Raw genomic sequence first — 12810 nt, forward strand, 5'->3', positions numbered from 1 at the left:
ACAGAGGCCACAGTAGAACAGGTGAGAATTCTGTGCACAAAAAATAAATCTCGTCTCAAATGTAACAAAGTATTCTTTGCACTGGGAGGCAGGAGAGGGAGGGAGGGAAGGACTGAAGGAGAGAGATCAGTGTGGCCAGGGACATGGAGACTGTGCTTGAGGACGATAGGCCCAGGAAGAGAATCAGAATCTGGGGAAGATTCAGCCTGCACGCGATCATTGCCTCCAGCCAGCACCCTCATCTCAGACCTCGGGAAATTCAGAGAGAGAGTGGGAGTAGGTCAGGAGGGCCACGGGCATAGTCTGTGTGGCAGGGGTTGTGGCCATTCCCTATTTGTGAGGAGTCCCCAGCAATTTGCAGGCCTCTTCTAGAAAATGCTGGCGGACGTCTCTAGTGCTTATGTGAAAGCTTGTTCACAAACCTTGAAAGATACAGATGTAGATGACAGATTAGATAGAAAAATGTAATTAACTAAAACCTCCAGGAAAGGTTTGGAAAATGCCCTTTATTGCATAGGATGTTCATATTGTCATATGATGTTAGACTGAGTGCCGGTCCCTTCATCCTCCTTCAGACCACGGCGTTCTGTCTGCTACTATCCCGAGGGTCCTTTCTTCTCCCTGGAAGGGATAAAACAAATGAGGTAGAACAGGAAGAGACAAGAAGCACTCCAAGCTCTGCTGGTCAGGGTTACCCTCCAGCGTTGCCTTAATGCTCAGAGCCACACATACCACAGTGAGCTTGGCTCCAGATCAACTACCACGCAACGAAGGTTCTGGAACACTTCCATGTCTCGGGGAACCTCATTTCCACGTGACTCTCTTTCATATTCCCCTTTGTCACAGAAGGCTAGGTACAGTGGTCCAGGTGAGATCTCAGCTCAGGCCCAAGGCTCTCAGACCTCAAAGTTCCGGTCCTGCAAGGGCCCCTGTCCTCTCTTCAGACCACTCCTGGCTCTCTCTGCCGACAAGGAGCTGCTGGTGGTACGTCCTCTAAGAGTTGAGGCCCATCGTGCAGACCCTGAGAAAATTCCTAGGAAAAGGCTCCACCTTCTTGTCGAAGTCAACAGAGCTCAATTCCTTTGGAAGTGCTGGGTGTGTCCCAAGTTGATGCAACTGCAGAGCCATTAGGTAAACCAGCACATGTGTGCGGCCCCTTCCCTTAGACTCCTCTGGGCCCTCGTGACATAGGCTCAGAAGAGTGCCAGCCTCAAGCCTTACCTCTTCCAAGGCCACACCGTCTCCAGGATCTTCTGTCCCATGAATCTCAGTTGCTGTGTGGAACTCAAAAGAGAGAAAAGACCCTGCCTCCGGGGTCTCTTCGGGCTGGGGCCTTCTAGCTTCTCTTCCTCGTCCTCGTCGTCCTGCTCGTCCTGCTCGTCCTCCTCGTCCTCAGAGGTGGTCTCGGATTCCACATTGCCCTCCTCCTCAGGGGTGCTCTCGAATTCCACATTGCCCATCCACTGGGCGATGTTGAGATGAAAGACACGGCAGCTGAAGCCCTCCAGGATGCCGAACTTCACGTGCTGCTGGAGGATCTCCAAGGTGGGCAAGACCCGGCAGCAGGCCATGCACCTGAAGCCGGTCTCCATGGTCACCATCCAGTCCGGTGTCTTGGCCCTGGGTGTCTCCTGGACGGCAGGTGGCCCTGATGGGCTGCCTGGCTCTGCCCTTTCCTCATACTCTTTCTCCTCCCCAGTGGGCTCACTGTCAGACAGGAGGCTTTCGGTGGACACATCAGAGGGGTAAGTGCCTACTGTGCACGCATCCTCAGGAAGGGTCACTTCTTCTATCGTCAGCTGCTTTTCAGGCAACTCCAAGGGTTTCTTTGTCTTCCAGGAGACAGCTACACCCTTGTTCACTTGTACCTGCATGTAGTATATTTTCATGCCCCTTTCCTCTTTGTCTGGGTGCAGATCGTTCTTACAGGGTGAAGAGGGTGAGGAGGAGACACAGTGTGATGGGGGAGCAGTCTCCCCTGTTTCCTGAACCTGGGCTAGGGGTGCTTTAGGCTGGGCAGTTTCTCGATGTGATCTCCGGATTCCTGAAAAAGGAAATTAAAAACATCATAACATGCATGGGCCGTGCCAGAAGCTGAGGGAGCAGGTGTGGTAGACGAGAGAGGGACATTTGCATGACGTAGCTATGTCGTGAGCTTGGTGTCTGTTGGCCGTAGGACGGAGCGGTGTATCTGGTGTCATCTGTGGGCTTTTCATGTGCGTGTGGGGGGTTACTGGAGCGGTGTCTGTATACAGGGGTGTGCAGTATGGTGGTGAGGGCTGTGGTAACTGAGAGATGCGGGTGGATGCGTGTACGACGAGGAGTGTGAGTTTGGGAATATCGGTGGTGCATTACTTGTGGAATGGGGCTGTGGTGCTTGGGGTTTCTGTGTGCACTGAGAAGGTATGTGCCTGGAGGGCGGATGTATGTGTGAGCTGTGTGGACCTGAGCTGGATGGTGCTGCTCTCAGGCTGGAGATCTATGATGTAGAACTCTGTCCTTCTCTGGAAGCCAAGGCAAAGACAAAGCCTACATTTTCCTCTGAAGATGCTTAATCTGGTCCCTCTTCCCTCCACCTCAAGCCCAGACCTTTCCGGCCCCTGCTCCTTGACTTCCCCACCATGGTAGTACCAGGATTCACACACCCCCGCCCCAGACTCAGCTGGGATCCACGCCCTCGTAACAGCTCAGCCATCCTGCCCAGGCTCCTCCACAGAGCCCTCATCACCTCTGATGACCCTGGGTTTCCTCTCAGCCTCCCTGGGATCTGTGTGCCTCCTGCCTCACAGCCAAACACCCCCTCACCTGAGGAGCCCCGCGCCCTTACCAGCGTAGATGAGCTTGCGCGGAGAAGAAGCACAGGAGAAGTATGTAGAGGCAGAGGAGACCTCCCCTGCCCCTGGGCTGCAGCCTTGGGCCACCACAGTGGATCCAAGCTGAGGGGGATCCTCTTGTGACTTGGAGATTGCTGAGGGAGGAATGAAAGGCTCAGGGTGGGTTCATCAGTCCTCTCTGTCCACAAATATTTACCGAGTGTCTGGCACGTGTCAGGTGCAGTGAATACACACAGTTGAGACGGGGTTCCCAGTGGATACTCCAGTATTTAATTCAAATCAGTACTTACTCTGTCACTGTCTTGTTGGTAATGTAGGCCTCGGTGGTGACTGTGAGTATGTGGGAAGAGTGAGTGATGTGTATCAGTTAAGTCTGTGGTAAGTGTGGGGTTGGCATGGGGAGCACGGTGGAGATGTGTCTTATCTGTGTCTGTGGCCTTTGTGTGCATGGTTTCTGTTCACAAGTCGGGAATTCTGGGACATGTAACTTTTCCTCATTACATGGTGTGGCTTGTATTTATGGTGTGTGTTCATTCATTGATTCACCAAGATTCAGTAAGCAGCTACTTCTGTGTATCCGGCACTCTTCCATTGTTGTAGTCTCTGGTAACGCTGCGCATTCTAGTAGGGGAAGACACACACTAAACAAAACTACAATAAATATATAATACCTGAGCTGGTGGCAAGTATATAAGGGTTGCCAGACTTAGCGAAGAAAAATACAGGGCACCCAGTTAAATTTCAGTTTCAGATAAACCCAGAATAATTTTCCAGTGTAAGTATTCCCATGCAGTATTTGGTCTTACTTTTAGTGTAAGTATGGCCCGTACAATATTTGGGACATACTGATACTGAAAAATTACTTGTTGTTTATCTGGAATTCAAATTGAACTGGATAGCCCATATTTTATCTGGCAACCCTGACATGGGTTAGTGAGACTGTGGTTTACTGTGGTTTGTACAAAGCGGGTCTGGCATTACTCAAGAATGTGTTACAAGTGTGGTGTGTATGACACGTGACTGGTTCTTATAGAGGTATTTAGCGATGGCTGAAGTTAGCTGTGTTTGTGCGAGAGTTGAGGAGATACATATATATATAGTGTGTGTGTGTGTGTGTGTGTCCTATATATATAGTGTGTGTGTCTATATACATATCTCATCTCCAGCGTTTGGTGTTGGAGGAGAGGATTGTGATACAGGCGGGTTGTATGAGAACGTAGTACAGGAGGGATGCGTGTATATACCTCCATGTGCTGTGTGTGGTTTAATACGGAAGTTATATGTGGGGTGTGTGATACTTTTGCTGTATCAGAGTGTCCATGGGTGTATGAGTTACTGTCTCATAAAACACCCCTACCAAGAGTTCTCTATACACTCTTACATACACCGAGTGTCAGCCAGGTCCAGGCAGGGTGTCAAGAACTGTACCACGCAGAGTTTATATCTGATAAGCACTCTACCCCCATTCATCCTGCTCTTCTCAGCACTACCCCCTCCGCCCACCCCCCCACCCCACCCCCCCACAGGAACATAGAGAAAAATATTCTGAATGGTCAGGGGCAGTCATTGCCTTCCCTAGCCTGTCCCAGCCACTGCCTGAAAATCTGCCTGCTGTCTAGAGCTCCATTCCCAGGGCCCATCCTACAGTCTCCAGGGCCCTGGGCCTGGTAGGAGCTACTGGGCTCTAATCTGGGGCAGAGACCTCTAGCTGGAGCTCTGGGGTGACCACCCCCTCCCAGGGCAAGGTACTCGCCTACATTTAATGCACGCAGGCACCACGTGGCCCGTGGCTCTCAGAGCTCCCCGCAGGACCCTGAGGACATTTCTCACCCTCGCCCACGCGGTCTCAGTCTCTGGAAAGCCCTTCCCTTCCCTTCCCTCGGTCTCCTTTGGGAGATTCTTCCTGTTGAAGGAATAAAACCTCCTTGCTTTCAATATGACACCATCCCTAGGCAAACAATCGTCTTTCGAAGTGCATTCCACTTGTCAAGATATTTTTCAACAGGGCCTTCAGCTCATGGGGCTTCTCTTTCCAGTTGGTAAAAGAGGCCAAGCAACTCATGGGTCTCTCTCAGCATCCTTGCATCCTTCACATCCCCCACCTCATGACCCCAGGGAAAGATCCAAGAGAATAAGAGAGAAATCGGGGACTGAGAAAAGCTGCACCTCTAGGTCTGTGCAAGCAGGATGCAGCCTGCTGTGAGTCCGACAAAGCTCCAGGCCCGGCAGCCCCAGGAGAGAGTCCTCAGACCAGCGGAGCTGACCTCCCATCTCCCAGGGGCATCTGGCCGTTCTGTGCCGTCTCACACCACAGGGAGCCTCCGGATGGCTACGGCAGCATCAGTGAGACAAGGTCTCTCGCTCCCTGCTTCACAGGTGACACGTTCTCAGTCCCCCTCTTCCTAGAGAAGGTTCAGTTTGGCAGAAACCCCTGTGCCCCAGACAAGTTGCCCCCCACATACCTCCTCCCTTCTGGGCAGTTTCCTGGGACTCTTCATTTTCCAGGCGTTTCCTCTTTTGTTGCCGTTCCATCGTACCAACTAGAAGTCTCCCTTAGAAGATGCCTCAAGAGACGTCCAACTCCTCCTCTCCCCTACAGGTTGGCCCTTGTTGGCTCTTGGGCAATCCGTTGAAATGATTCAATACAAATAAAAATAGTCAAGTCTCCTAAATGGCTGAAAAACTTGTACCACTTAGTGAACCAGCAGTGCTGCCTAGTGCTCACCAGGGCTGTTAAGTTTCCAAGGTTGCCAGGCGCACAGCAGGATTCTGTGACCTCAATGATGACATCAGAGCATTCTGTGGACCTAGGTTCAGCACAGTCTCTGCAATAGCACAGGCCCCGTTTTCAAGAACAATTCCTTTTTCCCAGCCGAACCTTTCCCGTGAAAGGGAAAGGTTCATACCATATCCATTATAAATTGTATCATACCGTATCTATTATAAAATGAACATTTTGATTGGAGATCTTTTAATGTCTTTTATATAGAGATTTAATATGAATATTTTAAATGGTCTCCAGTTTCCCTGTGGATTATTGACATTTTAAACTCTGCACTTCAGTTTTCCCTCAATCCCTGTAATTTTGTCACGGTTATTTCTGTACTTAAAGAGGAGTAACAATATAATTGATTTCTTCATTTTTTTCCCATCTCTTTCCAAGGTACTGGATTTGATTGTGTCTTACGAATGAGTGAAAAATGCTAGTCCTTGAGTCAGGACATTGGGCCCTTTACCAAGTAACTCAACCTGTCTGGGCTTCAGCTTCTGTATGTGCGAGCAGGAGGCTTGGCCTAGCTGACTTTTCAAATGCTGTGTTTCTTTGATTCACTCTCACTTACTGATCTGCTACTTAAGAAGAGGGTCTCTTCTCATAAAGTGAGAACAGTCGTTTTCTAATCCTTGGGTTGGGTGGAGTTTTTAGTGGTCGTACTCAGTTTGTTAGTTATATTTACTTTTACGTATGCTTAGCTCTAAATTTAATTTATATGGCTCTTGTGACTATTTTTAGATCTTCTTTTTTTCTTATTTTCTTTTACAGTTTCTAATTTGTTATCGCCAGTGTAGAGGAGCCTGATTGATTTTTAAACTGTATTGATCTTGTATGTGTGTGCTTTGTTGAACCGTCTTCTTCGTTCCTGCTAGTTTATCTGTGGGTTCTTTTGGGTCTCCTAGATAAATGAGCATATTAAATGTAAATAATGTGTTCTTTAGATAAAGTTTATTTTCTTGCATCTCTCTATATAAAAGCAATATGTTGAATTGATTTAAATATTTAAATACTTACATACCTGTTATCACAATCTAACCTTCTTTATCTTCTCTTATTTTCTTCCAATCAATATTATGTTTTCAAGATTTATCCACGTGAATCCATATAGATCTAGGTCTTTGATTTTTGACCGTTTGGTATTATTTCATCACATGCGTATAGCATCATTTATTTTCCATTCAAGCATTATTGGACAATTGGATTGTTTCCCTCCCTTCTCTAGAACAAACAACGTTTCCTAGAATATCCCTGAAGATGTCTGACAGTCGAGAAGGGCCAGGCTGCCCGAAGGATTGCTACTTGCTTTTAGCCACGTTCCAACAGGCCATCTCCAGCCAGCAATTTGAAGCACAGCTGAAATGAAAACTCCCCCAAATGTGGAGGTCGTAGGAGCTTCCTAGAATGTGGGAGGTTCATGATAGGCATCCTGCTGGGATCCCAGGGGAGTCTGAGCTGGCCTGAACCTCATCTTCCTCCTCCACCTCTCAAGAGAAATGTGGAGGAAAGAAGACTTCAAAACCTGTGAGTAGGCAGAGGGAGAGAGATTGGGGGCCGAAGCTGCAACTGAGGTCTTGGAGTGGGCTGTGAGGACGCAGAGCCTCTAGAGAGCCAGGCTCTGCCTTCTGAGCACTTCTCCCCTAAGGCTGCTCGTCATTCAGGTGATACCAGCCATATAGAGCCGACTCGGCCCACACTGTCACAGAAAGCCTTATCAGAATCTCTTCTTCTTCATACACTCTTGTGTCTGTTACTTGGTTATTGCCTTTGGTGCTCCACTGATGTGAACCACAGTCGCCAGGGGATGGAGGACACTAGTGACCCATCTTGCTCTGTGGCCTCAGTCCACAGCTTGAGGGTAAGGGAAGAGGCCAAATGAAGGTCAAGAAGGAAAGATGGCGTTTGAAGAGAAGACCTGAGTTAAGGGTGTCTTCTCAAGGCTTGATGAATGAAATGTAGCTCCAGTACCTGAAGTCCTGCTTGTTCTCAAGGCTGACCACGGGGCTGGGTGCACTCAGTGAAGGAACCGTATACACTTAGTATTTCCTTGCTTGCTCACACTTGCCCTCGTCTGATACACACTCTGCAAGACTGATCTTCCCCTGAAACAACTTTCCACCTGCCACTGTCATCTCGTGAACATTTGCTTCCCCTTCCTAGTGTCCCCCTAGAATGCCATTGCCGCCAATTCATAATTTGATAATCATGCTTCTTACCATAGTCTCAGCAACTTCTGATAAATTTTATTCACTTTATTCCATAGTCTTCACACATCAGTAATCTTCCTTAACTTCCTAGCTGCAGGTTAACCCATTCGGAATCATTTCTTTTTCTTTCTCTTCTTTGGCAAATCCCTTCTATCTTTTAAGGTCTTTTTCTTGTCTCTCTACCATCCTGCCTTCCTGAACTTCTTTTTTTTCCGTTTAAGTAACCTTTCAATCTCCTTCCCCAACTTCCTCATAAACATTGAGAGTTTATTCCTCACACGTTAGACAGCCGTTTATGAGTGGCCACGCATAATGGACTCAGAATGAGTTGGCACCCCCGAGGTACCTGTCTTGCTGGGGAGCCACAGGTGGAGGGCTGGCTGCTGGACACATGTTTGCATGGAGTCAGGCTGAGTGGCCTCAGGGTGTTTGCTCTGCACTTGTGTGCGTTTCTCCCTAGTTGGTTTCCTTGTCCAGCCACCTGTGACCTCCCTCCATCCAGCCCAGGGAATCCTTCTCATCACAGGGGTAGGACGTTTGTCTCGTTTTCCATCACATCCTTTCCCCAAAGTTTGGTTGTGAGTTGCTCCCATTCCAAAGACCTTTCCTCTTTGAAGAGAAGAGAGGAAATCTTTTCTCTCCTTTTCTCTCACTTCACTTCTGCTCTAGTATCTCCTCCGTCCAGAATGGCCCCCTGACTCAAATGGGTGTAGATCCGAAGAGGGCAAGAAATGCCAGCAATTCTGAAGTAATAATACGGATGTATCAGGAACACTTGAAAACCTTTATCCCGCCACATTCAAAAAAATTGCACTTCCAGTGTATTCAGAGTCTCAGTGTAGAAACACAAATGATGTAGAAATTGAATGACACTCAAGTTTTTCTTTCCTCCTTTCCTGATTTATTCTAATCCTCCAAGTTAACATGATTAACTATCTGTTATGTAACCTTTCAGACATTTTCTACACATGCACACTTTTCTTTTTCTCACATAAGAGTGTGAACTAGGTCACTTTCAACATGCTGTGATACTGTGATTCACTGTCTCCCACCGAGTCGTCCACTGATAAAGTAATCTGTTTCATGGAGAAATATGTCCAATAGCTAATAGCCAATGTCTGTGGAGTGCTTGCTCTGTGTCGGTTTCTTGTAACTACTTTACAGATCTTTTGTACAAGGTACCCATGGACCAGGTACAATTATAACCCCCAAGTGACAGATAAGTGCAGATAAGTACAAATAAATACAGAGGCCAAGTGACTTGCCCAAGACACTGGAGCAAATCAAAATCCATGCCTCTGTAATCATTTTGCTCTATTGCCTCTGTCTGGGAGGCTTGATGATTTGGCAAGTAAAACCTTAAATATCATGTTCCATTTTTATATCTCTGACACAAGCGTGGGGCTGTGATACGGGGTAACTAACCTGACTACTTTTGAAAACCCTTATGCACCTGGATGAAAGTAAGCCAGGGACTGCAAGCTCTAGATTTAAGGTTTCCTAGCAACTTTTAAAAAGAGCTTCTTGAATGCAATTTATGTAATGTCAAGTCTAGGATGTAGTCCAGATAGTAACAGAAAAATGGAGATATGTAGAAAAATAGTTCAAGTTGACAAGTATTGGGAGTGTAGTAGTTTTGGGGCCAGCATGTAGACCACAGGAGAACTTGCTGTTTCCATCCCAAAGGGAAGAGCCCTACGTTGCAACTGCCAAGGTCCCTGGGGCAGCAAGTGTGTTCACTGCTTAGTAAAGAAGCATCCTCAGTTTGATAGGATCATATGGGAGCCTTACATTTGGTTAGCCGTTCTACATTCTTGATGTAATGATATTTTCAGGGTGTGGGAGGGTATCAAGCTCTGAAAATACCCTTGGAGAGATTTGCTTATTAAGTTTGGCTTTTTCAATCTCCCTACTACTTCTTTACTAAGCACCAGGAGGTTTCCTTCACTTTTCAGAACCATGTTGTTTTTCCCTTGTCTAATGAACTTTGAAATACTTTTGGATGAGCTATTAAATTTGGGAAAAAATAAACATCTCTTTAAAACAAGGAAGATAATAACAATGACACGTAGAAAAAGCTCTAAAACAGAGAATATCCTCCATTATGGCTAATGACTGGGGGTGGAAAGTTCGTGCTCGCTGTCCAGGATGTAGAAATAAAAGCTGAGGAGGCGCTGAGGCATCTCCTGGATCTCTATAAGCCTCCATCATTTCTGATGAGTAGGGTTGACAGATAAAATATAGGCTGTTTAGTTAAATATGAATGTCAGAAAAACAACGAGTACATTTTGAAGATAAGTATGCCCCAAATAGTACATAGGATCTACTTATACTAAAAATAATGACTTATTATTCATGTGAAGTTCAAGTTTAACTGGGTATCCTGCATTTTTATTTAGTAAATCTGACAGCCCTACTGATGATCCACAATGGAGGCAGTTGAGGAGCGGTACATGCTGGCTCTCGGACAGTCAGGAATGGCTTCAGCAGATCCAGGTACAGTATGAAATTCTTTTTGGAGGTAGCTCAGAAGCCATGGCCAGCCCTTGACTGCAAGTACTGCCTCGGGTTTCCCTGAGGTGGGGTAAACCGTCCTCTTAATGGCCTTTTGGTAAGTCTGGAAGACCATATCCAAGGGGAGCCCCAAAGTCAGTTTCATCCTCACAACCATGTTTCCACTTCCTGGAATTGGCTGCATGTGACTCACAAGAGATAAGGAGGTTTGTGAAAATTGGGAGTGTCATAGCTTGAACCCTTTGTAGGTAAAGTTTTGGTGTTCTGAGAGTTTTAACAGGAGCAATGTGAAAGACTCCAGGTCCCCGGGTAGATAGAAATAATCCTGTTCTACTTCTGTGTATGGGACAAGTCTGTAGTAGCTCACAGAGCAGATATCTGGTCTTAGAAAGACTGATCCAAGCTTGGATGTTTCTGGTGACAAGGCAAGGTCGTGAGTTTGAAGTTCACCTTTTATGGTTGAGGAGACAATGAAGTTGTCAGAGGGGCAATCGTGGAGGAGACGTTGGCTTCATCCATTGTGCAGGCTTGTATATGTGGTTCTATGTAGATTGTGTTTCAGAGGTGGAGCTTGTTTACAATTACGAACACTCTCTGACGTGCTTTTTGGACCTTCATTCCCAGAGCGAGAGCAGTGCCGAGGCCCTAGAAATGCCATGGATACTCTGAGCTGTCAGTGGCATTTCCCAGGTACTGTTCCCTTGGTGCTGCTCCTTGAAATGTCCAAAGGGATTATCATCTGTTTTGTGGCCGGTCCTAGCATTGTGAAAGGAAGCTGCTGCACCGGGCTCAGAGGATTTCGGCTGTGGTGGGAGGAGGAGGAGTAGTACTACGACTATAAATTGTATCACACCATATCTATTACATCTTGAGAGTGGGCTTGGGGGGTTATGAAGGGGGACTTTTATTGTACTTTTATACATTGTCCCCTTGAAAATAATTCAATTTTTAAAAATTAGTTAATTTATTTTGGGCTGCATTGGGTCTTTGTTGCTGCTAGCGGGCGTTTTCTAGTTGCAGTGAGCGGGGGCTACTCTTGGCTGTGGTGCACGGGCTTCTCATTGCAGTGGCTTCTCTTGTTTGCGGAGCACGGGCCCTAGGCATGCAGGCTTCCGTAGTTGTGGCACGTGGGCTCAGTAGTTGTGACACACGGGCTCTAGAGCGCAGGCTCAGTAGTTGTGGCGCACGGGCTTAGTTACTCCGTGGCACGTGGGATCTTCCCAGAACAGGGCTCGAACCCATGTCCCCTGCATTCGCAGGCATATTCATAACCACCGCGCCAGCAGGGAAGCCCAATGATTCAGTTTTTTATAAAGAGAATATTCCTAATATTCTTCCAAAAGTTTAAAAATACATAGTTGGATAACACTATGAAAAATTAACTGACACTTTTTTTATTATTTCTCTTTGCTCCCTGGATTTTTTTCCCCCTCCAGTCAGCTAGGCACTCTGAGTTCACTGCATTAGGAAGGTAAAGACTCAGCAGAAATGAGGGAGAAAAAAAGAAAATGCTCAGCTTTGGAATGTTCAAAACAGAGGCCACAGTAGAACAGGTGAGAATTCTGTGCACAAAAAATAAATCTCGTCTCAAATGTAACAAAGTATTCTTTGCACTGGGAGGCAGGAGAGGGAGGGAGGGAAGGACTGAAGGAGAGAGATCAGTGTGGCCAGGGACATGGAGACTGTGCTTGAGGACGATAGGCCCAGGAAGAGAATCAGAATCTGGGGAAGATTCAGCCTGCACGCGATCATTGCCTCCAGCCAGCACCCTCATCTCAGACCTCGGGAAATTCAGAGAGAGAGTGGGAGTAAGTCAGGAGGGCCACGGGCATAGTCTGTGTGGCAGGGGTTGTGGCCATTCCCTATTTGTGAGGAGTCCCCAGCAATTTGCAGGCCTCTTCTAGAAAATGCTGGCGGACGTCTCTAGTGCTTATGTGAAAGCTTGTTCACAAACCTTGAAAGATACAGATGTAGATGACAGATTAGATAGAAAAATGTAATTAACTAAAACCTCCAGGAAAGGTTTGGAAAATGCCCTTTATTGCATAGGATGTTCATATTGTCATATGATGTTAGACTGAGTGCCGGTCCCTTCATCCTCCTTCAGACCACGGCGTTCTGTCTGCTACTATCCCGAGGGTCCTTTCTTCTCCCTGGAAGGGATAAAACAAATGAGGTAGAACAGGAAGAGACAAGAAGCACTCCAAGCTCTGCTGGTCAGGGTTACCCTCCAGCGTTGCCTTAATGCTCAGAGCCACACATACCACAGTGAGCTTGGCTCCAGATCAACTACCACGCAACGAAGGTTCTGGAACACTTCCATGTCTCGGGGAACCTCATTTCCACGTGACTCTCTTTCATATTCCCCTTTGTCACAGAAGGCTAGGTACAGTGGTCCAGGTGAGATCTCAGCTCAGGCCAAAGGCTCTCAGACCTCAAAGTTCCGGTCCTGCAAGGGCCCCTGTCCTCTCTTCAGACCACTCCT

General features: G+C 47.2%; 2 protein-coding genes across 4 annotated transcripts in view; one reads left to right on the top strand and one right to left on the bottom strand.

The window, feature by feature from the left end:
• The window catches only part of LOC308610856 (zinc finger protein 112-like), a 101259-nt gene extending 88741 nt beyond the window's left edge, over nucleotides 1-12518 (top strand). For 2 of the 3 annotated variants that reach the window (XR_014014669.1, XR_014014671.1), the window contains 4 exons: nucleotides 6830-7128; nucleotides 10211-10307; nucleotides 11762-11878; nucleotides 12433-12518. The gene's annotated coding sequence lies outside the window, so the exon portion shown is untranslated. The remainder of the gene's footprint in view (nucleotides 1-6829; nucleotides 7129-10210; nucleotides 10308-11761; nucleotides 11879-12432) is intronic. The other variant, XR_014014670.1, reaches the window with a different exon arrangement.
• LOC308610853 (protein FAM170A-like) lies at nucleotides 30-4037 on the bottom strand. The gene has a single exon (XM_081259843.1). The coding sequence runs from the start codon at nucleotides 1887-1889 to the stop codon at nucleotides 1218-1220; it is 672 nt and encodes a 223-aa protein (XP_081115969.1). The 5' UTR covers nucleotides 1890-4037; the 3' UTR covers nucleotides 30-1217.
• Nucleotides 12519-12810: the final 292 nt, after the last annotated feature.

This window comes from Mesoplodon bidens, assembly GCF_964165515.1.
Source record: "Mesoplodon bidens genome assembly, contig: HAP1_SCAFFOLD_557, whole genome shotgun sequence".
NCBI lineage: Eukaryota > Metazoa > Chordata > Mammalia > Artiodactyla > Ziphiidae > Mesoplodon > Mesoplodon bidens.